The sequence below is a fragment of the Salvelinus namaycush genome, chromosome 11 (genome assembly GCF_016432855.1).
Source record: "Salvelinus namaycush isolate Seneca chromosome 11, SaNama_1.0, whole genome shotgun sequence".
Taxonomy (NCBI): Eukaryota; Metazoa; Chordata; class Actinopteri; order Salmoniformes; family Salmonidae; genus Salvelinus; species Salvelinus namaycush.
This window is the reverse complement of record NC_052317.1, coordinates 34,912,436-34,938,404: the sequence shown is the minus strand read 5'-3', so window position 1 is coordinate 34,938,404 and position 25,969 is coordinate 34,912,436. Positions and strand designations below refer to the sequence as shown.

General features: G+C 42.8%; 2 protein-coding genes across 2 annotated transcripts; one reads left to right on the top strand and one right to left on the bottom strand.

Moving 5' to 3' along the window:
- The first annotated feature begins 1,213 nt into the window (after positions 1-1,213).
- On the top strand, positions 1,214-5,661 carry LOC120056100 ((Lyso)-N-acylphosphatidylethanolamine lipase-like). Its single transcript, XM_039004269.1, has 8 exons — positions 1,214-1,406; positions 1,985-2,070; positions 2,185-2,289; positions 2,435-2,726; positions 2,962-3,149; positions 3,263-3,374; positions 3,604-3,790; positions 3,924-5,661. The coding sequence occupies exons 1-8, from the start codon at positions 1,363-1,365 to the stop codon at positions 4,011-4,013; spliced, it is 1,104 nt and encodes a 367-aa protein (XP_038860197.1). The 5' UTR covers positions 1,214-1,362; the 3' UTR covers positions 4,014-5,661.
- Positions 5,575-25,716, bottom strand: LOC120056099 (protein-glutamine gamma-glutamyltransferase K-like). The gene is made up of 14 exons (XM_039004268.1): positions 25,548-25,716; positions 20,481-20,758; positions 20,151-20,342; positions 16,559-16,810; positions 15,097-15,215; positions 13,975-14,082; positions 13,338-13,515; positions 11,993-12,131; positions 10,972-11,164; positions 10,492-10,645; positions 9,557-9,841; positions 9,094-9,254; positions 7,070-7,206; positions 5,575-6,617 (listed from the first exon to the last, which is right to left on the bottom strand). The coding sequence occupies exons 2-14, from the start codon at positions 20,755-20,757 to the stop codon at positions 6,473-6,475; spliced, it is 2,340 nt and encodes a 779-aa protein (XP_038860196.1). The 5' UTR covers position 20,758; positions 25,548-25,716; the 3' UTR covers positions 5,575-6,472.
- Positions 25,717-25,969: the final 253 nt, after the last annotated feature.

The window sequence follows — 25,969 nt, the reverse complement described above, 5'->3', positions numbered from 1 at the left end:
TGACCAGCAGGGTCAGATAATAATAATCACAGTGGTTGTAGAGGTTGCAACAGGTCAGCACCTCAGGAGTAGATGTAGTTGGCTTTTCATAGCTGATCATTCAGAGTATCTCTACCGCACCTGCTGTCTCTAGAGAGCTTAAAACAGCAGGTCTGGGACAAGGTAGCACGTCCAGTGAACAGGCAATGGTTCCATAGCCGCAGGCAGAACAGTTGAAACTGGAGCAGCAGCACGACCAGGTGGACTGAGTACAGCAAGGAGTCATAAGGCCAGGTAGTCCTGAGGCATGATCCTAGGGCTCAGGTCCTCCAAGAGAAAAAGAGAGAAAGAGAAAGAGAAAGAGAGAGAGAAAAATAGAGAGAGAGAATTAGAGAGAGCATACTTAAATTCACACAGGACACCGGATAAGACAGGATAAATACTCCAGATATAACAGACTGACCCTAGCCCCCCAACACATAAACTATTGCAGCATAAATACTGGAGGCTGAGACAGGAGGGGTCAGGAGACACTGTGGCCCCGTCCGACGATACTCCAGGACAGGGCCAAACAGGCAGGATTTAACCCCACCCACTTTGCCAAAGCACAGCCCCCGCACCACTAGAGGGATATCTTCAACCACCAACTTACTATCCTGAGACAAGGCCGAGTATAGCCCACGAAGATCTCCCACACGGCACAAACCCGAGGGGGGGCGCCAAACCGGACAGGAAGATCACGTCAGTGACTCAACCCACTCAAGTGACGCACTCCTCCTAGGTACAGCATGGAAGAGGACCAGTAAGCCAGTGGCTCAGCCTCTGTAATAGGGTTTGAGGCAGAGAATCCCAGTGGAGAGAGGGGAACCAGCCAGACAGAGACAGCAAGGGCGGTTCGTTGCTACAGTGCCTTTCCGTTCACCTTCACACTCCTGGGCCAGACTACACTCAATCATAGGACCTACTGAAGAGATGAGTCTTCAATAAAGAAATCTTGGACAAAACCCACTGAGTCGATGATGGCTCCGAAAGCCTTTTGGAGTGGTTTGTGGACTTTTTCATGTGAATATTAAAGTAATCAAAAATGTGAATATTATCTGCCATGACTACAAGATCCGATATGAATTCAGGGAACTCAGTGACCATAATGAACAAAGCAGAAAAAAGACAGCCAGTTTATTAACGAATCATAACGTCTGTGGACGAAACCCCACCCACTTCTGGGTCAGCTGATTTAGGAATGTTCGTGTTACAAAACATTGAACACGGATGATTGGCACTGGAAACGAGTCGCAATCTCAAACAGAGGAAATCCCTACTAATTTTTGACGTTTGTTAGGCTACTACTACAGCTTGTGTATCGTTATCAGAATATGTCATGCTATGGATCCCACAGTAGCGCCAATGCAACACGAAACTGAGACAGAGTAAGTTGTAACTCATGTTGTTTAACTATCCTTCCAGACATATCCTACTGCTTTCATAATCTTTTGATGTGTTGATGCTATACCACCTTTAAATGGTCTGACTATATAATGTCTGTCAAAACAAGTTTTGTTATGATGATGGTGGCTGGCAAACTATGACATTGAGACTAGGGTACATAACAACAATGTAGGCTACAACGTAGGTTCGATCTGTGTTCATTGAAGAGCAGTGCAGCAGCGACGCTGTGTGGGGGGAACAAGTAACAGTGAGTGACACAGCACTTTTCATCATGTCCCCTGCATTACTTTAATTACTGCCCCCCACCTGTGTCAGCTGTTTTTTAATTATAGGGTCAGGAGTTTTCCCTGGTCAGGTCACGTGGTGAGAACTACTGGTTGTATAACTGTGTCTGAGGTTGCTCAAGGAATACTAGGTTCAGGTGTGTTTGATAGGCTGACGCTTAGACCTTTACCCTACTCTGTGTCTGCACTGTAGTGATCATGTCGTTAGTGTCATAGTACAGTGTTCATGTTCCTGACGGCTATAGTAACACAATGTCTATCATCTCTCCCTCCAGGCCATACTCTGGGTGGGGTTGGTGGCCTTCCTGGCGTCCGACTTCCATGTCCCTCCTGAAGAGCACAGAGGCCAAGATCCTCTCCTGTAAGACCATGTTAATAACTAAACTTCTTTCTATCTTTTCAGAGGAGCAAAATGGTTGACTTCTTGTTTATATAGTAACACTTCACTTGTCTCTGGTGTGTGTGTGTGTGTCAGGTATACAGAATGAAGTGTGGTCCAGGTTTGTCACGTTACCCAACCAGGACAGGATCTGGACCCTCACGTTGACCAACAAGACCACCCACAAACCTCTTGAGCAAAGTATTCTCACTCTCACCGTCTCCTTGTCCCTCTAGGCTTTTGACATATGAATTAGCTTTTGTCTTGGTATTAACTTCTTGTCTCTCGGTCTGCTTCTCTCTCTTTCGTTCTGTCTCTCTTTCTATGCCTTCCCTCCCTCCCATAGCCCCTAAGAAGACTCCTCTGGTGATGGTCCATGGGTTTGGAGGAGGAGTGGGTCTGTGGATTCGTAACCTGGATGCTCTGAGTCACTCTCGGCCCGTCTACGCCTTCGACCTCCTGGGGTTTGGCCGGAGCTCCCGACCCCCCTTCCCCACAGATGCTGCCCTGGCCGAGGAGCAGTTTGTCAACTCCATGGAGCGGTGGAGGGAGTCTGTAGGCCTGGAGAACATGATTTTACTGGGACACAGTCTGGGGGGATACCTGGCAACATCTTACGCCATCCAACACCCTTCTAGGTGAGAGGCCATGTTTTTATTTATGATGATGTCATAGTATTTATGATGGTATTGCCTTAAAGCTATTGATTGACGTATAGTATGTCTCCTTATGTACAGTGACAGTTCAAAAATTTATCTACACTGCACTTTATTATTAATCATTAGGACCATGATTCCTGGTCAGGAAAAACTCCATGACCAATTTTATTATAGTAATGGAATAATAACTTCGATTGTGTCTCCCCTTCTTTAGGGTGAGTCACCTGATCCTGGTGGACCCGTGGGGTTTCCCTGAACACCCACAGCCAGGGGTGGAGACCCCGGCGGGCCAGGGGCCAGAGGTGGTGAAGAGGCCACCCCTGCCACGCTGGGTCAAGGCTGTGGCCTCAGTCGTCTCTCTGTTCAACCCTCTGGCTGTCATCAGAGCAGCAGGTCCATGGGGTGAGAGACACTTTATTCACATTCAGATCACTTATTCAAAGCTTTCACAATTTTATCATGTTATATTAATACATCCATCGTTCCCTTTTTCTCTTTTCCTTTCATTCTGTCAGGTCCAGGGTTGGTAAATAGATTGCGTCCAGATTTCAAGAGGAAATTTGAGGACTTGTTTGATGATGATACCATGACCGAGTACATCTACCACTGTAATGCTCAGACCCCTAGGTACGTAGAGTCACTTCTTGGCTTGCATTACATATCACCACTATTAAGCTGCATACTGCGTTCACATTCTCCTGAGCCCATAGGAACATGGCCTTACTTTACTAGCCTGAATTTGCCACAGAATTACAAAACATTTATTTCTTCTCAAACCTCTTCCTTTATTCCATGATCCTCTTCCCTCTGTCACTCTCAACCCTCTTTGTCCTCCTTCTCTTCCCTCTATCCCCAGTGGGGAGGTAGGCTTCAGGGCCATGTCAGAGACCCTGGGCTGGGCCAAGAGGCCCATGCTACAGCGGGTTCACCTGCTGCCCCCCTCCATGCCTCTTACCATGCTATATGGTTCACGCTCCTGGGTGGACAGCACCTCGGGAGACAAGGTGGCCCAGATCAGGGTCCAGACAGCCACACGCACTGTGGTGAGTAAGGGGGGGGATTTATTTCATTTAAGTTTTGAGGTCTTAGATATACAGATTTAGAGGATAAAACGTATCGTACAACAAGACATAATACGATACCCATGTGATCATTCCTGTCTCCGTCTCTCTTCAGATGATAGATGATGCGTCTCACCATGTATATGCTGACCAACCAATGGAGTTCAACAGAGTGGTCCAGAACATATGTAACGATGTAGACTGAAAAAGCATACATGACTGACAAACCAAGATGTCATAATGTGTGTCTTGGTCTGTACCTCGTTAGTGCCACAGAAATGGCTCCAATGTTGGTGGGAGATTTTTATAAGATGGGCCTATTCCACTACATTCTGATCAGTGGACACTAGTTGGCTAAGTGGTTATGATATATGCCATTTAGCAGATGCTTTTATCCAAAGCGACTTAAGTCATCCGTGCATACATTTTACATGTGGGTGGCCCAGGAGTCAAACCCACAATCCTGCGATTACAAGCACCGTGCTCTAACAACTGAGCCATGCAGGACCAATTGGAATGCTTAGGGCCAGGAACTGACCATGTGACCTGACCAGGAAAAGTCCTGGGCAGGTTACATGGTCTGGTGAAGTCTTGGTTCTGCTCCAATGACTGTCAGGCAAACCCTGCACTGAAGGTCCCCTGTCCAGGTTGGGATGATAGACAAGGCCTTGACAATGGAGTGTTTCCTATTCAATCACTTATTCAATTGTATTTTATCAGTACTGTTCCTATAAGTAGGGCAAGGAGTTTTTCCATGTAGTCTGGGAAACCTCTAGGATCTAGCTATATGTTATACACAGTAATCCATTGTCATTTAGTTCATATTGCAGCCTTCTGACTAAAGCGAAGTTCACAATTCTGTTATTTGAATGAATTATGGAGAGTCAATGCAATAAGAGTTTGGGTGGAACACTCAATGTTCAGGGTATATATTTATGTTTCTTTCTGTAACTATGGTAAATGCCACTGCAGCATGCTTTTTATCATGTGCCTGAGTTGGAAAGTAAATATGTGATTGTAATTTTCTCTGTGACCTCTAATCTTCACTATCAAAATGTCTGTATTTTATACTACTACATGGATTCAATAGAAATGTATATGATTAACATAATGCTTATCTCTGATCTCATCATTGATCTGTCAGGCGTCTGTCTCTGTCTGTTTCTCCATGTCGAGGGTATTCAACCATCTGATGATCCAACCATTACTATCCATTTTTCGGTAATTGCTCTGCACCTCATTTTGCTTATTTAAAAAGGGTGAAGTATACAGTTAGTAGATTTGTGCTCTCCAGAAGCTAAGGATCTTGTTACTATGACTGCTCTGTATGCTTGAAATGCATGGTAATTTGTACTAAGGTACTGTCCTGTGCAGGAGGTTTATGGTGTTTCTTTGGCACGTAAAAGAGTGGTGCAGTGCAGAGTCCAATAAGGGGTGTGCGAATGAGCCACACTGATCCCAATCCTATCAACTTGTAAATGTACTGTAGAGATTCAATTAGATGCATGAAATGTTCCATTTCCACAGGATAAAGTGTGCAAGACACACCTTTGCCTGAAGCCATACAATTTACATTGATAATAACAGGGTAAAGCATAAACCAAGACTTCTGGATTAAACAAAGAGACTTGGCTGCAGATGGAAAGTTCCACTACTACAAGTATGCAGTTGCTACAGTGACTAATGGCTTCTTTCTGATCTCACACCTTTCCATTCAGTCGGGGCTTGTCTTCCAGGGAGTCATGCACATAACTCAATAGGGAACATCACTCTGTAGTTGTTTTATTAGCAAATACATTGACAATACATAAAAAAAGGTACATTAATACAATAAAATGTAACTCTTTAAAACAGTTTACTTCCTTGTATTTTAAGTGCAGTAAAAAACACTAGGAGAGCAGAGGTCAACAAAGGCCTTGGTTCCATCTCTTAATGTTCAGGAGCTGACTCTTTGTTTCATAAGAACAGTTTAAGGCAAGGAAGCACAATGACCAATGAATGGGCCATAATACTGACTTTAGTTATTTCACATAAACACACACATCGAGACGGTCATCTTTAGGCATAACCCTCATATAAAATCAAACTAGTGCTTCACCTTCAAATAAGCCATATAAGATACAATTTGACCGACATGTTATGCTACATACGTTACACTTCATCCAACATGTTGATAACATAAATACTTGAACACTAACATAATTGAATACTATAATGCATGTACACAGTGCATTTATCAAATGTTTTGATGACAGCACCATGACATTGTTAAAAAATACAGTAATATTAGATAATGTACAGCTAGATAATTACATTTACCACAGGATTTTTCATAAACCATTTCAATGGCCCCAACAATAGTTTGATGTTTCTTCTTTATAGGTGTGGACAGCCCTTACAGTAACAGCAAATCCATTTCAGAGCAAAGCGCACTGGTGGTTCTAGGATATTACGTATCAAAAACATTAGCGCTGGTTAACAATCGTTTACAACTTCATCCAAAGATCAGGATATTTCCATAATTACATGTCAGCATGAAATATCAAATATATCAAACAATACTTATATTCAATGCCTTGGGAGAACTGAATAAAAGGTTTCCCATTTTCTATGATGAGACTTGAAGGCCAGGTAAGTGGACAGGAGAGAGCTGCAGGCTCCCTCTCATTGGTTCTGGACGTTGATGTCAGCAACGCCGTGCACCTGTGTCAGCTGTTTACAGTCCAGAGCCGCTACCAACTTCCGGGGCCCAGCCTGGGTAGGGATGAAGTGTTCTGTCAGAGTCACCGTGGAGTGGCTTCCAACATCACTGAGAGAGCGAGACAGAGAGAAAGGGGGGTTAACATTACTTAGAAGAGGGTCAAAGAGGGGTTTAATACAGAGACAGATATAGATGTGAGCGTAATTGACCGAGAAAAGGCTAATACAGATGTAGGATATAATTTGATCAGAGAATTTTCCTGCCAAGCAGGAAATGCAAACTTGTAGTTTGAGTTTTAAAAATGCTTTTAAAGTTTTACATTTCCACTTAGAAATTTCAGACTTGATTTTCCCCAACAAAATGTATCAACCCCTACAAAAATTAAATATAATCCACATAATAATAATTCACATTTCCTGTTGCTGCAGGATTATTTTCCTGCTGTAGCGAACTTGCTCAAATTAAGATCCTACATCTGTACATTGAGATGGTTACAGTGTCTTGCCCATAGAGATCATGTTAAATTACTCGTTTTCTAATTCTTAATTTTATGATCTTACCCCACAACCACCTCGCGGACCTTCTGCAGGCCCAGTCCCTCCACCCTAAACACCACACCCCTCAGTTTATGTGGCAGAGGGTTGGTGAACGTGATCTTGGCTGCCATCTCCTTACCCACCACCGCGTCCCCTTCAGGCTGAGGAAACAAACACAACATCATACTTTACAGTGTTGCTATTTATCTGGGCACTGACATCTGTATGCAGTCTGTACCATGGCCGCTAGTCAAGACATCGGTACTACTTAATTTCTATGGCATTGCATTTGGTATATACAGTTGAAGTCGGAAGTTTACAGGTTGGAGTCATTAAAACTCGTTTTTCAACCACTCCACAAATTTCTTGTTAACAAACTGACAAGTCGATTAGGACATCTACTTCGTGCATGACATGAAGTAGATGCATGAATTCCAACAATTGTTTGCAGACAGATTATTTCACTTATAATTCAGTGTATCACAATTCCAGTGGGTCAGAAGTTTTGATACACTTAATTGACTGTGCCTTTAAACAGCTTGGAAAATCCCAGAAAATGATGTCATGGCTTTAGAAGCTTCTGATAGGCTAATTGACATCATTTGAGTCAATTGGAGGTGTACCTGTGGATGTATTTCAAGGTGTACCTTCAAACTCAGTGCCTCTTTGTTTGACATCATGGAAAAATCTAAAGAAATCAGCCAAGACCTCAGAAAAAAATGTGTAGACCTCCACAAGTCTGGTTCATCCTTGGGAGCAATTTCCAAACGCCTGAAGGTACCACGTTCATCTGTACAAACAATAGTACGCAAGTATAAACACCATGGGACCACGCAGCCGTCATACCGCTCAGGAAGGAGATGCGTTCTGTCTCCTAGAGATGAACGTACTTTGGTGCGAAAAGTGCAAATCAATCCCAGAACAACAGCAAAGGACCTTGTGAAGATGCTGGAGGAAACAGGTACAAAAGTATCTATATCCACAGTAAAACGAGTCCTATATCGACATAACCTGAAAGGCCGCTCAGCAAGGAAGAAGCCACTGCTCCAAAACCGCCATAAAAAAGCCAGACTACGGTTTGCAACTGCACATGGGGACAAAGATCGTACTTTTTGGAGACATGTCCTCTGGTCTGATGAAACAAAAATAGAACTGTTTGGCCATAATGACCATCGTTATGTTTGGAGGAAAAAGGGGGAGGCTTGCAAGCCGAAGAACATCATCCCAACCGTGAAGCACGGGGGTGGCAGCATCATGTTGTGGGGGTGATTTGCTGCAGGAGGAACTGGTGAACTTCACAAAATAGATGGCAACATGAGGACTGAAAATTATGTGGATATATTGAAGCAACATCTCAAGACATCAGTCAGGAAGTTAAAGCTTGGTCGCAAATGGGTCTTCCAAATGGACAATGACCCCAAGCATACTTCCAAAGTTGTGGCAAAATGGCTTAAGGACAACAAAGTCAAGGTATTGGAGTGGCCATCACAAAGCCCTGACCTCAGGTATGCAGAACTGAAAAAGCGTGTGCGAGCAAGGAGGCCTATAAACCTGACTCAGTTACACCAGCGCTGTCAGGAGGAATGGGCCAAAATTCACCCAAGTTATTGTGGGAAGCTTGTGGATGGCTACCTGAAACGTTTGACCCAAGTTAAACAATTTAAAGGCAATGCTGCCAAATACTAATTGAGTGTATGTAAACTTCTGACCCACTGGGAATGTGACGAAAGAAATAAAAGCTGAAATTAATCATTCTCTTTACCATTATTCTGACACTTCACATTCTTAAAATAAAGTGGTGATCCGAACTGACCTAAGACAGGGAATCTTTACTAGGATTAAATGTCAGGAATTGTGAAAAACTGAGTTTAATGTATTTGGCTAAGGTGTATGTAGACTTCCGACTTCAACTGTATATTTAAATAGAGAACTGAACATAACCAGCATACTGTATACAATACTGTTGCTCAAATATAACTTTTTAAATTCCAATTTGAACCTCATAGGAATCCAGTGACAGGTTGTGCTAAAGCTAAGTTGCGTCTTACCTCGATGTTGAGGTCAGGTGTGCGGAGCCTGAAGTTGGTCTGAGTGGCAAGGACCTGCTGGGTCTCAGAGACCCGTCCAGACAGAGTCAACATCAGAGCAGCCTGGTCCACCAACTGGTTCTGGTAGCTCTGGTAGGGTAGGACCCACTGCATGGTCTTCACTGAGGAGGAGGAAGAGAAATTGAGATTACTACACATACTACAGTACAGGGGTCAGATGAGAGGATTGAGGATACACATGTGGTAACAGCAAATGCAGAGTGGAGACAATATTGTTACTGAGCTGAAAAGGTGCTAGAGGGGAATGCTGCTGGCCTCAGTTGGGTTGAGATAGAAGTTGCTCCAAACCACAGGTCTAGGATCAGATTACCCCAATACCCCATAACAATTAGGAGTATGACAATTATCTGACCCTGTAGCAGTTAGGGGCAACATCCTCCAACTATTCCCCTTCCTGACTCACCTTCATTGGGCATGAGTTCAACAGGCAGTTTGTTTTTCTGGACGGTTCCCTTCAGCACCCCGGTGTAGTACATGACGGCCACCTGGCTGTGGAGCGTGGTCCTGCGCGGCTGGGAGCTCAGGTTGGTCACCACGATGGTCAGCTGGGCATCTTCCCCCATACGAGGCCCCTCCCCCTCCATCTTCACCTCCACGCTCACGTCCTTCGCCATGGGCGTGGAGTACACATCAGGCCTGGTGCCATAGCGACTGGCCGTCTCCACAGCAATGCGCTCTTCCTCTGATTCTGGTTAGTGGGGGGGATCAGAGAGGGGAGATTATTGTTTGTGTGTGCTAATTTCAATCAAAAACCTCATTATCCCAGGTAATGACAGTGTGATTATCTGACTATCCCTGATGTCTATATTGAAAATGCTGTTCATTGCAGGTGCATGGTTGTTGTTTTTGACCGAGTGTGGCACCTTCCTCATAGCCTGATCTCAGATGATTTAATTTCATTTAACTAGGCAAGTCAGTTAAGAACAAATTCTTATTTACAATGACAGCCTTGGAACAGTGGGTTAACTGCCTTGTTCAGGGGTAGAACGACAGATTTTTACCTTGTTAACTCACGGATTTGATCTAGCAACCTTTCAGTTACTGGCCCAACGCTCTAACCACTAGGCTACCTGTCAACCCCCACTAGGCTACCTAGTCAATCAATCAATCAATCAAGTTTATTTTATATAGCCCTTCGTACATCAGCTAATATCTCGAAGTGCTGTATAGAAACCCAGCCTAAAACCCCAAACAGCAAGCAATGCAGGTGTAGAAGCACGTCTTGTCTTTACAGGTGAGTGATGTCACCCTTACAACCTGAGTGTTATTCTATGTGTAAATACGGTTACCAAGCGACCCTCTGACAGTGTATTGAAGTGCATGATGACATCACTGTACCTTCGGTGTGTTTGTACATGTGTGTGATGTCAGCGCGCTCATCAGAGCCCACAGCTTTGGTGCTGATGAAGTGTCCCACAGCCTTCTTCTCACTGTGGATCTGAGTGAAGGTACCGTCCAGGTTCCTCTGCCAGTAGATCTTATCACTGTTCACCTGAGGAGACACAGACAGACAGGCAGGATCAGCACCATTCATTCATGGAGAAACAGGGAAAGTGTGTAATATTTGATAAATGATAGGAAGTAATCCAAGGTCAGTTTAGCCATTTCTTCTCTAATTTGAGATCTGTGATATGTAAGATGAAGTATGTCTCAATTGGTAGATCATGGCGCTTGCAACTGCAGGATTGTTGGTTTGATTCCCAGGGCCACGCATGACTAAGTCGCTTTGGATAAAAGCATCTACTAAATGTCATATTTTATTATTAGTATTTACAACTGATCATAGATCTTCAACCATCTCCTTCCCATAGAGCTCACCTCAGCGAAGACGAAGGGCGTGTCATATTTGTGGTAGACCTGGCCAGTGCGGATGGCGGTGACAGAGGCGGGGCCACAGCGGAAGGTCCCCTGGCTGGTCTCCTGGGGGGTGGAGTCTAGCGCCTGCCAGCCACCCATACCAGGAGGAAGGTCTGGCCTGGACATCCAACAGTCGTTCCATACATGGAAGTTCCTACACAGAGAAGGGGGTTGTTGGGATTACATAGTTAGGAGTATCTGACCGCAAGGCGCTACAGAGGGTAGTGCTTACGGCCCAGTACATCACTGGGGCCAAGCTTCCTGCCATCCAGGACCTCTATACCAGGCGGTGTCAGAGGAAAGCCCTAAAAAGGGTCAAAGACTCCAGCCATCCTAGTCATGGACTGTACCGGAGCGCCAAGTCCAGGTCCAAAAGGCTCCTTAACAGCGACCCCCAAGCCATAACACTGCTATTTGCATTGATCCCCTTTTTTCACGCTGCTGCTATTCACTGTTTATTATCTTTGCATAGTCACTTTACCCCTACCTACATGTGCAGTACATATTACCTCAATTACCTTGACTAACCTGTACCCCCACACATTGACTCGGTACCGGTACACCTTGTATATAGACTCGTTATTGTTATTTTATTGTGTTACTTTTTTTCTTACTTTACTTTATTTTATTTTTTCTAAAATAAATGAGCAAATATTTTCTTACTTTTTACAAAATTCTGCATTGTTGGGTACGGGCTTGTAAGTAAGCAATTCACGGTAAAGTCTACACTTGTTGTATTCGGCGCATGTGATAAATACAATTTGATTTGAGTTTTACCGAAGACGTTTATTTCTATAACTCCAGCCTGGTGTTTTTTATAGAGTATGATTTGTGGCAAGGCATTTCTGTGTATTTAGAGCAAAGCCAAATATACATTCATGTGGCCTGGATTGAAGTGGAGAACTCTTAACTTGTGGCAGGTTAGATGCACTTGACCTGGCCAGGAAAAACTGGGCTCTACTTAATTTGGATTATAACTCACCAAACAGAGTCAGAGTTGAGGTGGTCCAGCGGCTCCATATTCTCATCCAAATACACGTCTGTTGTGAGTGAGACATCTGTGTCATGGGCAGACTGGAAGTTTGTTACACTACGACACGGTATACCCAGACACCTGAGCACTGAGAGATGGAGAGAGGGGGGGGGGGGGGGGGGGGGGGGGGGTTGAGAGAGCGAGACCAGGTTAAAAAAGAGTGTATATGAAGTCAAGTGACCATAGATGAAGCAAAAACAATGCTAGGGATTAACAAAATTGGCATAGATATGAAAAGCAAGCAGACAGGAGACATCACACAGCCTTAATTGTGTGCGGGTCAACTCTTTGTTCACCAACACCCGCCCACAATTGCTAATAACCCATCCCATCAGAGACGGGGAATGATTTTTTGACAGGGGGTGGAGGATTTTTCTCCTGCCTGATATAGATATGTTTCTGCTTATCATTTCTGACATTTTGTTAGGCTATTTGTTAGTTAACTTGTTTATAATCATTAGATACATGCAGCTTCTCTTCTGTCATTATATGTTGCCCTAGAAGACTAAATAAACCCTTGCTCAACAGAATGTCATAAATCGATAGAATGAATGTTTCAATCTAGTTGAAATCGATCAAGTTCTCTGTCATCTCTGTTTCTTTTGCAGAGCAAAGATGTTTAGGGACCGTGTACATAGCTGCGGGAAGCAGGGTCCTGAGGGTGCTGCAGCACCCCCTAAAAAATCTGAATAAAAATAAAAGTCTTTATAAAGAATGTGTTAAAATGTAGTGCACTGGGCCTTTACTAGTCCTGTTTTAGGGGACCAATATAATGTCTGTAGCTCAGGCCCAAATACTTTTTCTGCTCGTTCGCAAAAGCATTTGGTGATTAGCATGTAAGCTATTGGGCGAGTGTACAGTTATAGACCTTAAAGCTTAGGCTTACGCACTAATGCCAGATAGCCTAAAATAATGAAAGAAAAACCTTGCTTTCTTTGCTTGCTTACTCTTCATTCAACCCACCCGCCCTTCATCCACAAAATACTTAATGACCCTAAACCCGCCCGCGGCTATAACCAGGGGACTGCGGGTTATGAGTCAACCCGCGCATCACTACAACATACGGGCCTGTGTGGATCATGATGGATCATCATATTGCCACTGTGTCTAGGTATGCAAAACACATGTGTAGAAACTAGTACGGGCACACACACACACACACACACACACACACACACACACACACACACACACACACACACACACACACACACACACACACACACACACACACACACACACACACACACACACACACACACACACACACACACACACACACATACACACACACCTGTGGTGGTAACGCCAGAGAAGACCCAGCACTGTCCGTATTTGACAGGCTGGCCTCCCTCCTTGTGGTATTTCATCAGAATGTCCACACTGCCACTCCAGGCTGTAGGGGAAACTCCTCCTACATAGTTCCCTGACCAGTTTCCTGCCAGGACCCCATTGTCATCTGGGGAGTTGATCTGATGCATCAAAGGGAGAGAGAGAATTAGAAAGAGTCAAATCAAATTTTATTGGTCAGTTGCACATGTTTAGCAGATGTTATTGTGGGTGTAGCAAAATACTTGTGTTTCTAGCTCCAACAGTGCAGTAATATCTAATAATTCACAACAATACACACAATACACAGAATCTAAAAGTAAACTAATGGAATTAAGGAATATATAAATATTAGGATGATTACAGTAAGATAAAGTATAGCAGGTGGTTTATCTAACCAGGTAAGTTATTGAGAACACATCTTTTTTTCTACAATAATACAGTAATGGTAATGAAATTGACATCAGCATACCTCAGCATAATTCAGATCAATCGTTCATAAAGATGATTTGACAGGCATAAATACATTGAAAGTATGTGGAGTATGAGAAACATGTTGTACGTTCACTACTGAATGTCATATAAGTTGACCGGTAACTCACCATGGCAGATATGACTCTGACCACGTTGACAGAATCTCCTCTACCAGACGGAGGGATCTCACTCTTCTCCAGCACATAGAGACAGGCCTCCAGCATCCCCTCAAGGAACTGAACAGCACAAACAGGAGGAAACAGACAGACACGGTGAGAAGGAAGAGAGGATGGAGGTCAAAACAAGGTATAAACAGAGGCTGCTTCATAAATGACTGGGCTTTGCAGAATGACGGGTTTGCAGAAAGACTGGGGTTGGCAGAATGACTGGGGTTTGCAGAAAGACTGGGGTTTGCAGAATGACTGGGGTTTGCAGAATGACTGTGGTTTGCAGAAAGACTGGGGTTTGCAGAATGACGGGTTTGCAGAAAGACTGGGGTTGGCAGAATGACTGGGGTTTGCAGAAAGACTGGGGTTTGCAGAATGACTGGGGTTTGCAGAATGACTGTGGTTTGCAGAAAGACTGGGGTTTGCAGAATGACGGGTTTGCAGAAAGACTGGGGTTTGCAGAATGACTGGGGTTTGCAGAAAGACTGGGGTTTGCAGAAAGACTGGGGTTTGCAGAAAGACTGGGGTTTGCAGAATGACTGGGGTTTGCAGAATGACTGGGGTTTGCAGAATGACTGGGGTTTGCAGAATGACTGGGGTTTGCAGAAAGACTGGGGTTTGCAGAAAGACTGGGGTTTGCAGAAAGACTGGGGTTTGCAGAAAGACTGGGGTTTGCAGAATGACTGGGGTTTGCAGAATGACTGGGGTTTGCAGAATGACTGTGGTTTGCAGAATGACTGTGGTTTGCAGAATGACTGTGGTTTGCAGAATGACTGTGGTTTGCAGAATGACCGGGGTTTGCAGAATGACCGTGGTTTGCAGAATGACCGTGGTTTGCAGAAAGACTGTGGTTTGCAGAAAGACTGTGGTTTGCAGAATGACTGGGGTTTGCAGAATGACTGGGGTTTGCAGAATGACTGGGGTTTGCAGAAAGACTGGGGTTTGCAGAATGACTGGGGTTTGCAGAAAGACTGGGGTTTGCAGAAAGACTGGGGTTTGCAGAAAGACTGGGGTTTGCAGAATGACTGGAATTTGCAAAAAGATTTCAATCCAACCACACTTGATTTCCTCCCTGTCTAATACCTGTCCATAGTTCCATGTGCGAGCTCCAATCTGTGTCTCTGTACCGTAGTAGAGTCTTCCTATGTCATTCAGCACATACTCCTTCTTCTCCTCCTCGTCATCCATGTACACTGTGTCAACTAAGGAGAGAGAGAGAGAACCAGGGGACAAAGATTAGGTATGCATTTATTCACTCCTGGAGTTACAGGTGAAATGTGTATGTTTTTGCATGACATTTCTTAAATGTTGTTTCATTCACAGTCCACAACATTGTCATGTCTGTCTTACGTACTAAATTACTATTTTGATAAACACCAGGGAGAGTCAGTGTAGCCAGGAGAGGGTTAACTGTTACTAACACAATGTCTGGAGCTCACAGAGGGGCCCAGCTCATTTATGGGAATAGGGCTGCATTGTATAGATTTCCTCTCAACAAGCGCTCCGAGAGAATGAGAGAGAGAGAGAGAGAGAAAGAATGAAAGAGAGAGAGATAATGAGAGAGAGAGAGAGAAAGAATGAAAGAGAGAGATAATGAGAGAGAGAGAGAGAAAGAGAGAGAGATTGCCACCAGCTGTTGTGCTTCCATCATATGGTCCTAAGGCGGTTTGTACAGTAATTGTGGAATGTCAACTTTTATGACAGGAAAGGATGGGGCTACCTGCCAAACAGTGCAATTAAAGACAGATAGCGCTATTCAAACAAAACCCTTTCCAGAAGGCAGAACAAACATCTTAATCAGATGAAACAAAGCATATTTAAATCAATATAACCCGTTTTAATTTATTTTCCTTTTACCAAGTATGTGCATGTACATCTTTAGTTTTAATGAATCAAAACACACATCCTGAAAGTGTTTTAATTCCAGAGACCTCAAAAGACAGGTTTTCATTGAACAGTTAGAGACAATAACGGTAAAGCAGGTCAACATCAATTGGCAAATACCAGAGTCCCAAGCAAAATGGACGTGTGGTCTTGACTCACAGCCAGAGAATGAAAAATGTTCTCGGTCAAGCAGTGACTCTTTTTGTGATGGATAGCAACACGTTATTGGGCAGTGAGCTACGTGCCCTGCCTATGTGTACATTTACATTAGTGCTGTTCTGAGAGACCAAGAGGATAAATTGTAGTCCCAGAACCAGCCTCCTCTGTGTCTGTTCTGGGATCTGTCACACTTGGCCCTGGTGTTTGAATTTGGCTGTCCCTATTGCAATGGAATAACAACATTGAAACACTAGACCTATATGCAGCATCGAAGCAGAATTGTGATTCATTGCAATATCTTTGTTTGCCCCACTTGTTTCACACTTTTGGTGAGCACGGGTGGGTGTTGTTTGGACGTCAGTGGCAATGGTCCCAAACATGCAAATCCCGCCCACCCAGTTTGCTAGGCAAGCTAATCAAAGTGCAACTTTTGTCTCTCTATCTACCTCCTCTCTTCTTCTCTCTACCTTCTGCTGTCTCATAACACTCCACTCATCCTTACCTTCACACCATGGGTTGAACAGCATGATGACGTCTTTGCTGGGGTCGTGTGTGATGGCCACCTCCCGCTTAGGGCACTTCACCATCACAGTGAGCTTGTACTGGCCAATCACGGCTTTGGGATGCGAGTTTACGGACAGCTTGATCCTGTTGCCGTTCTGCTTCACGATCTTGGCCTCCCAGCTGTGGTCCTCCAGTTCCTCCACCAATTTAATTATGATGTGTGTGCCCTTAGACACCATGGGGAGGGGTCCTGTCAGACAAATTAATAAATTATCAGTTTACAATTATCAGGGTAGTAAAACAAAGCTTCAGGGTGATTTAAGCAGTGTAGTAACAGTGCAATATCAGTGTAATATCCATGTAATAACAGTGTAATAACAGTGAAATATTGGTGTAATAACAGTGTAATTCAAATCAAAATCAAACTTTATTTGTCACGTATGCCGAATACAACAAGTGTAGACTTTACCGTGAAATGCTTATTTACAAGCCCATAACTCTTCTTGAACTGCACTGTTTTTTAAGAAAATATTTACCAAGTAGACAAAAATAAAAAGTAATAATAAAAAGTAACACAATAACAATAACGAGGCTATATACAGGGGGCACCGGTACCAAATCAGTGTGCGGGGGTACAGGTTAGTTGAGGTAATTTGTACATGTAGGTGGGGGTGAAGTGACTATGCATAGATAATAAACAGCGAGTAGCAGCAGTGTACAAAAGGGAGGGGGGGGTCAATGTAAATTGTCCAGTGGTGATTTTATTAATTGTTCAGCAGTTTTATGGCTTGGGGGTAGAAGCTGTTGAGGAGCCTTTTGGTCCTAGACTTGGCACTCCGGTACCAATTAGTGTAATAGCAATGTAATAACAGTGTAATAACAGTGTAATATCGGTATAATAAGTGTAGTGGTGCCTGAAACCCACCTCAACAAACTACGCAATGTACAGGGGTGCGTTTGTAAATTCACTCTGGCTATCTACTTCAATTTCAGAGCACTCTCGTCTGAGTGTGCCAGAGCGCAGAATAACTGATGAATTTACGAACGCTCAACACCTGTTGAATATGGCCGGTGTCGGTAAACGTCAGCACAAAAGCGTAATTAAATTGTTGCCAGCAGCACAGTTACAGTCACCAACGCTCTGGATAACATGAAAACAGCCTAACCAGCTCTGCTAGTGCAGTAAAATGGTCTGAGTGAGGTGTTCTCTCATTTTTGTCTGGAAGTAGCTAGCAAGCTAGCCAAAGTTAGCCAGATAGCTTGGGTGCTTGACTGCAGTTGTGAGGTCTGAACACTTGGATCAACCCTACTCCTCTGCCAGAGCGCCCAGTGTGCGCTCTGAACGCTCCGAGAGCGAAACACTCTGAATTTACAAACCTACAATCTGACAAAGCTCTGAATTTACAAACCTACAATCTGACAAAGCTCTGAATTTACAAACCTACAATCTGACAATGCTCTGAATTTACGAACGCCCAGAGCGCACTCTGGCACTCCAGATTTAATTTCCGAACACACCCCAGATAGATATTGATTGTTCTCTTATCTCTGATGGAAACTGAGCCAACCCACATTGCATTCCTACCTTTCCTGAACATGTCAAAGGGCTCACTCTTTAGTCACAAAAGGACCACACTAAACCAACATTTAAATGTGCATAGAGTAAAACATACACACCCTTAACAGCTGCACATGACTGGCACACACATTCTATTGTAGAGGCAGGAAATCACATTCCTCTCATAACCATGGAGATGGCAATTCCAATACCGTCACACTCTACTTGGCAAATGTCAATGTTAACTATTTATACAGAGTGAATGAGTATGTACATGTGTGCTTGCTTGCCTGTACTTGCATGTGTGAAAGAGCAAGAGAAAGCTCTGCAAACCAGTGAAACGTTTGAATTGAATTTACCTTAAAAGATATGAAATAAGGTAAGATAGTGGAATGATAGTGGTCTATCTTTAATGGTAATGTGCAGTCTTGTATGCAGAAAAGTGAGAAAAACCACAGTATCCACATCATTGCAATTCATAGTCTGCTGTCCCAGAGAGTGGCAGTGCCAAACCAAGTGTAAACCACAAATGTGTCACTGTCATACAGTTCAGTTCAGCTGTGATAAACATTGTGTAGTACTGTGAAAACTCCACTGAGAGCATAGGCACCGAACGTCCTCACAAACATATAGAACCTCATAAAGTATGTGTGCCTGTGTGCGTAGGCCAATCATATCTCTAGGCTGGTGTTTTGCTTTAAGCTAATGGGTTTCTCTCTGTCTCTCTAAGCGCTTGTTGAGAGGAAATCTATCTGAACACTGTCTCTCTCCTTGCATTGTTAGTAAGGCCAGCCGCTGAATCCTTATTATCTCCATAGTTTGGATTCCTTATGACGGAAAAATTGCATGTGTCAATTTGCAAATAAACATAGTGTGCAGGAGACCTTTTTCTCTTTCAGACCTCCAAGGTTTTGTCAGACACACTCAGGAAGTCATTTAAGGTAACAACTATAGAGCATCCTTCTTTCATATCATATGATTTCCTCTTCTTAGAATGAATCATAGTTGTGAAAGGGAATTAAAGATGTGTTTTTCCTGCCCATATGACTGACAGGAAACTGGGCTATATATAGAGCCTGAGTAACAAGGGCTTTGACCCTTCACCTCTGCAGCAGTTGGTATGAAAGAAGAGGAGTTCTTCCTGGTCAGCTCACAAGATCAGGAAAAACTCCTGGCCCCATCAAAACAGCAATGTGGTGGAGTAAAAGTAATGGCATTACTTGTGAGCTTCAGCCATAATATACTACCAAAGTCATAAATACCAACTAGGGGCTCGGCTAGCGGATAATCCTGAATGAATCGTGAATAATGATGAGTGAGACAGTTACAGACGCACAAATATCCTACTCCCAAGACATACTAAGCTCTCACCACTACAATAACAGGGGAGGTTAGCATTTGTTGGGGGGGTATGATATTTGTGCGTCTGTAACTCTCTCACTCATCATTATTCACGATTCATTCAGGATTATCCATAATCACGATAGCATCCACATGAATGTACAAATGTTTAGAAACATATTCTATTCTTATTTACAGTAAAAGTGAAACACAACCAAAACAAACAGCAAATGCATCCAACAAGTTTATAGAGTCACAAGCTTGATTTAGTCATTGTGTGCTAGGAATATGGGACCAAAATACTTAACTTTTTACTACATTAATACACATAAGGGAATTTGTACCAATACTTTTGGTACCCTAAAATTGGATGGGGGGGGGGCTGATATTTCTAAACAGTTCACCTGATATGACTGAAAATGCTGGACTACAGAGCCAAAACAAAGAAAGAAATCACACTGTCCCAATACTTTTGGAGTTGACTGTATGTCTTAAGCGGTGTAAATAATGTTCACAATTCTAATGTCACAACTGCCTATGTTCCTTTCTTGTGTCTGGGGAGCCAGGAAACAGCTGGACACATCCTAGAACTTGATAGTATATAATGTACTGCTTCATGTAAAGGACATACTGTACTGTACCAAGGATAACAAAATAGCCTTTTTGTGAGAGCCCTCAAAGTCAAACTGACCTGTCTTGAGTTCCAGGTGGAGGTTGTCTGTGTTGGAGTTGAAAGGTCGCGACAGGTCCAGTTCTATCTGGAACGTCTGGCCACGTCGGATGATGAGCTCATTGCCATGGTAAAGGTTGGTGTGATGCTCCAGGCGGTTCTGACCCGTCTTAGAGCTCAGTAGATCCACCGAGCGCACTGACAACATCAGCTCTGAGAGGGAGATTTAACAAGTTAATGCAATTGTCAGTGCTTACTGCTTATATATAGGGCCAGGGGTTTTTCCTATAGGGTTACTATTATGAGCTAATGAATTTGACTTGACTGATTCTGTTGCTTCATGTAACCTACCTTCCAGCTCGTTGTCTCCAGTGTGGGGCTGAGGAGACTCGGGGAGCGTGGCCGGTTTCACCCCGTCATCCGTGATGACAGTGTCTGTGATGTCATACGAGCTGCTCTGGCGTCGACAGCAGCAGGGGCACATCTTCTGAAACCAACGGCGACAGCCTCCCTGCTCCTTAGAATTAGACTCCGCCTCCTTCTGGTTGGTTATCTGCACTGTGGTCGGGGCGACGCCATGGAAACGGCCCACATCAGAACCACTTACCGTCGACCGGTCTCCTGGCATTCTGAGAGGGGTGATACAGAAGTTACAGACGAGACTGTTAGAGGGGTGATACAGAAGTTAGAGATGAGAGATGAGACTGTTAGAGGGGTGATACAGAAGTTAGAGATGAGATGAGACTGTTATTTTATTATTCTCTCCGCTTACATCTTTCTCCCTCCATTCCAGAAACTAGCTTGTTTTCTTTTGAATCTTTTCTCACAATTACCACATTCCTGACTCACACTTTTTTACAACAGTCTGCCTTTCCCGAAGCATGCCAGGGTAGTTAGCCTTTTGTCCCAGGTCAGACACTCCCCAAATTCCCCAAACACCCCACCATAACTCTTGACTCACTGATTGATACCGGACCCTACAGCCCCACCTAGCCACAGATGTATGTGTGTGTAATCTCTAGAAATGACGGGAAACAATAATCATATTTTCATGACAACGCAGAGCACTTAATTAGTCCCAGTTACATCTAGTCTAGTTCATCTTTTTAGACCGCCATTCATCAAACTGAAAGGTTAGGGGAACCATGAGACTATGAATCTGAGTGGATCCAGGCTAGAGTTCAGGCTTCAACTCTAAACATAATGGGAGTTCAATGTCAAATGTCAGAGGTCAGGTGAGTTAAAAACAAGAGGAACATGAAGCATGTTTAAAGAAGACCACGAGGAGTTTCCAACCATGGTCTCCGTACTTTATCTGCTGTGTCTAAACATAAAAGACACTTTAATGTGTGTAGAGGCTAGTGAAAAAGTTTCACAAACCTTTTGATAATTAAGACTGCTAAGAGAGCAAAACAGAAAGAACATAGGGAGAAGCTCAGAGGGAGTAGAGAGAACAGCGAGCGGGTGTAGCAGAGGGGTGTGCAGTCATGGTGGGCTTAGTAACTATAGCACTGTGTGTGTGTGTGTGTGTGTGCTTGTATAGCTGAATGCATTCCTGCGTGAGTGACTGATTTCGAAACTCCTTAGTCCACATGCTGGTCCAATAATGTTCCCCTCCCTTACAGTCATCCAAATGTCCTAAGAATATGCAGAAAGAGACCGTATTGTGTTTTTGAAAAAGAGCAATACATGTCAGAAGCATTACTTATCATGTAACAATGATGACAAATGCAAATGCCAACGTCAAAATTGATTGCAACATACAATTGGGATCCCACCCAAAACCGCCCTGTCTCTAGCACCACTCCCCGATGTTTCCATGGTCCTCTCTTTCACCCGTGCCTGCCCTTGTCCCTCCACCTGTTTCCCTCCCTCCCGCACAGTGGGTTTGTTTTGGCAGTTAGCACCTTGCTAGCATGATTGGAATGAACACGGGCCACTGAGATAAGAGCTTCTAATTCAATGCACTTTTCCAACAACAACACCCAAATACAATGAGTTGAAGCCTGCTTCCCCAACACACATAAAACATCCCTCAAATTGATGCCTGATGTAGATAACACCCACAATCAGCATTTGTTTAAAAATGAAATGGCATGCAACATATATTCTATCTCCACTTGTTTGAGAACAAAGGTCATTAGACCACATGAGAGGTGAAATGATGGCAGAGGTCATAGGATAAAGGGTAAAAATGCCACATGATTTTTCATTGGTTGTCGAAGCACACCAGCTAGCACATAATGTTTTGAGAACCATTTGTTTCTTAGCGCTTGGTCAGAGTGTGGTTGTCCTATGGTTATTTTGCATACAACCTTCCCACAACTTTCTGGAAATGGTGCAGGATAGTTGCTTGGCTTTGGAACGTTCTCAGCACATTTAAGGAACTTTCTTTTCTTGGTACTTCATTACTTTAACAGAAGGTTAAAAATTCAAACATTTACATTTTGGTAATGTTCTAGGAACGATCTCCAACTGGTTTGACATTGGGAATGTTATCAAATTGTTCAGAGAATGTTAAGAAACAACGTTCTTCTGTGGGAATTTCAGTACTGTAGCATAATGTTTCCTATAGATTTCCTCATGGTTCTATTTAAAGTAAAGTTTTCAAATTGTTCAGAGAATCTTAAGAAAAACGTCTTTTTTTTAAACACAAGAAAACTTTAGTAACGTTCAGAGAATGTTTTAATAATGTTATTTAAAAACATATACAATCCGTTCTCAGCATCAACAAAACTCTCTATCTTCTATCTTGTTAAAACTTCTCTAGGATAGGGGGCAGCATTTTCACGTTTGGATGAAAAGCATACCCAAATTCAACTGCCAGCTACTCATCCCCAGAAGATAAGATATGCATATTGCTAGTAGATTTGGATAGAAAACACTCTGAAGATTCTAAAACTGTTTGAATCATGTCTGTGAGTATAACAGAACTTATTTAGCAGGCGAAACCCCGAGGACAAACCATTCAGATTTTTCTTTTTTTGAGGTCACTCTCTTTTCAATGAGTTTTCATTGGGAAACCAGATTTCTAATTGACCTGCTTGCAATTCCTACCGCTTCCACTGGATGTCAACAGTCTTGAGAAATTGGTTGAGGTTATTCCTTTGTGTAATGAAGAAGTACGGCCATCTTGAACGAGAGTCACATTAAGTGTCCTGTTAGATAGAAGCACGTGAGCAGAAAGCTGGCTATAGTTGGTTTTAATCCTGTATTGAACACAGATCATCCCGTCTTCAATTTGATCGATTATCAACGTTAAAAAATACCTAAAGTTGTATTACAAAAGTAGTTTGACATTTTTTGGCAAAGTTTACAGGTAACCTTTGAGATATTTTGTAGTCACGTTCGAGCAATTTGGAAGCAGTGTTTTTCTGGATCAAACGCGCCAAATAAATGGACATTTTGGATATATATCGACGGAATTAATCGAAAAAAAAGGACCATTTGTGATGTTTATGGGACATATTGGAGTGCCAACAACAGAAGCTCGTCAAAGGTAAGGCATGAATTATATTTTTATTTCTGCGTTTTGTGTCACGCCTGGAGGGTTGAAATATGCTTCTCTCTCTTTGTTTACTATTGTGCTATCCTCAGATAATAGCATTGTTTGCTTTCGCCAAAAAGCCTATTTGAATTCTGACATGTTGGCTGGATTCACAACCAGTGTAGCTTTAATTTGGTAACTTTCATGTGTGATTTAATGAAAGTTAGATTTTTATAGTAATTTTCATAGTAATTAATTTGAATTTGGCGCTCTGCATTTTCTCTGGCTTTTTGCCAAGTGAGACAGTAGCGTCCCGCCTAAACTCAGATTTTTGGATATAAATATGAACTTTACCGAACAAAACATACATGTATTGTGTAACATGAAGTCCTATGAGTGTCATCTGATGAAGATCATCAAAGGTTAGTGATTAATTTTATCTCTATTTCCGCTTTTTGTTACTCCTCTCTTTGGCCGGAAAAATGGCTGTGTTTTTCTGTGGCTATCTACTGACCTAACATAATCGTTTGGTGTGCTTTCGCCGTAAATCCTTTTTGAAATCAGACATGTTGGCTGGATTCACAACAAGTGTAGCTTTAATTTGGTGTCTTTCATGTGTGATTTCATGAACGTTTGGTTTTTATGGTAATATATTTGAATTTGGCGCTCTGCATTTTTACTGGCTTTTTGCCAAGTGGGACGTTAGCATCCCACATATCCTAGAGAAGTTTTAAGTATGTTCAGGTGTGTTGGCCGCACCCACAAATTGGCCACACCTGATCTTAATGAGTGCTTGTTTCCTTTGATATGGGGTCTAGTTGACTAGACTAAAATGAACAGCTTTGTATGCGTAAAAAAACATGGCATGTTAGCTCCATCCTTGTGGCACAGTGGACTAATTCCATGGATAGAGAAGAGAAGATTATGTTTGAATCTGATGCTGTGTCACAATAAAAAAATAACTGTTTGCATGACTAATGCCTAAGTAAGTGAATTTCCATGTATCCTATCTGTGCTTGGAGTTCTACAAAGTTAACCCAAAATAATCTAGCAGTGTTATTAAGTCTTATTGAAACATTCAGTGAAAGTTAAGGAGTCATTGTTAATAAGTATGTATTTTTCTTAATTGACTTGTAGAGTTAAATAAAGCTTGAATAAAATAAGAAACTCAAAATAATGTTTACATTCTCAGAGCGTTAATAAAACCTCCCAGGAAAACTTTCAGGGAACCATATTCAAATGTTCTCAGAACCTCCCTGCAAACTAAAAACTAACATTCCCAAAACAGGCTAAATGTTCACTTCAGTTCTCAGAACGTTATAGCTTGGTTCCTAGGAAACCTATAGCTTGGTTCCCAGAACCAATGGGAAATGAGAAATGTACATTTCCACAACTTCCAAGGAACCAAATGTGCTAGCTAGGCAACATGATGTGAGGGAACAAGACAACCTTATTGGAGGGAGAGAAAAATGTGTTTTATTATCAGCATGGTATCTGAAATATTTCTGTGGACTTATGTTTGCAATTGAGAATACTTCATTTTATGAGCAGAAGAGCCTTGTGACACTGGAGCCAACAGGCCTAACACCCATCAACCCATCCACCCATGTCAAGTGAAACGTAATATTTCTCAGCTGAGCTAATAACTCTGTCTCTATCTACCATTTAAGTGCCTGGTATTTTGCTTAGGCTACATGATCAATAGGCTACATGAGCACTTTCCTCTGCCTGCCTTTTATGAGCTTCTCACTCACTGCACAACTGCAGTGAGTTTCTAACGGTTCGCAAATCAGCAGAACGCATCCCGACTGATAAAGTTGTGGAAAACCTCATCACATGAGTATCCTATCACAGTGTAAATATTTGTCAAGAGTTGTAAGCGCATTTTATAAATAGGTCATCTAAATACGAATTAATGAAAAAATACTTACTTTGTCTTGGGTGATGGCTTCTTGATTCACCAAAAAAGTTTGAGTGCGTTTTAAAGTTTTCAATGGCTCTCCGTTCTTGTATTATCAGGTTTAAAAGTTTTTCTTATCAGGTTTAAAAGTTTTTCTTACCAGTTCCTCTGTCTCTTACATACGCGTCTTAGATACTGGTTTATACGCTCCTTAGGAATGCAAACGGCATTTGATTTGACACACCCTCTGCTTCAAGCCTCCCCTCCCTCCGCCCCTCTCTCCAGTCACCGTTAGCACAGTAGTAGGCTATATCAAATGAACCATTGTAGCCCAGGATGTCCTGTGTGGAGCATCGAGGCACAGCATAGCAAACCCGCAGGTTACGCAATAGCAGGCCGTTTGTTTCCAATGCAGAAAGGGAGGGGAAATACAGGGAAAGGCAGTGGATCGAA

Coding starts and splice junctions, on each gene's coding strand:
- LOC120056100 (XM_039004269.1), top strand. CDS start 1,363: ATGGATCCCACAGTAGCGCCAATGCAACACGAAACTGAGACAGA. Junction 2,727..2,961: donor GCCATCCAACACCCTTCTAG/GTGAGAGGCCAT, acceptor CCCCTTCTTTAG/GGTGAGTCACCTGATCCTGG. Junction 3,791..3,923: donor AGACAGCCACACGCACTGTG/GTGAGTAAGGGG, acceptor GTCTCTCTTCAG/ATGATAGATGATGCGTCTCA.
- LOC120056099 (XM_039004268.1), bottom strand. CDS start 20,757: ATGCCAGGAGACCGGTCGACGGTAAGTGGTTCTGATGTGGGCCGTTTC. Junction 16,811..20,150: donor CCACCTGGAACTCAAGACAG/GTCAGTTTGACT, acceptor TTTGTCTGACAG/GACCCCTCCCCATGGTGTCT. Junction 14,083..15,096: donor GCACATGGAACTATGGACAG/GTATTAGACAGG, acceptor TGTGCTGTTCAG/TTCCTTGAGGGGATGCTGGA.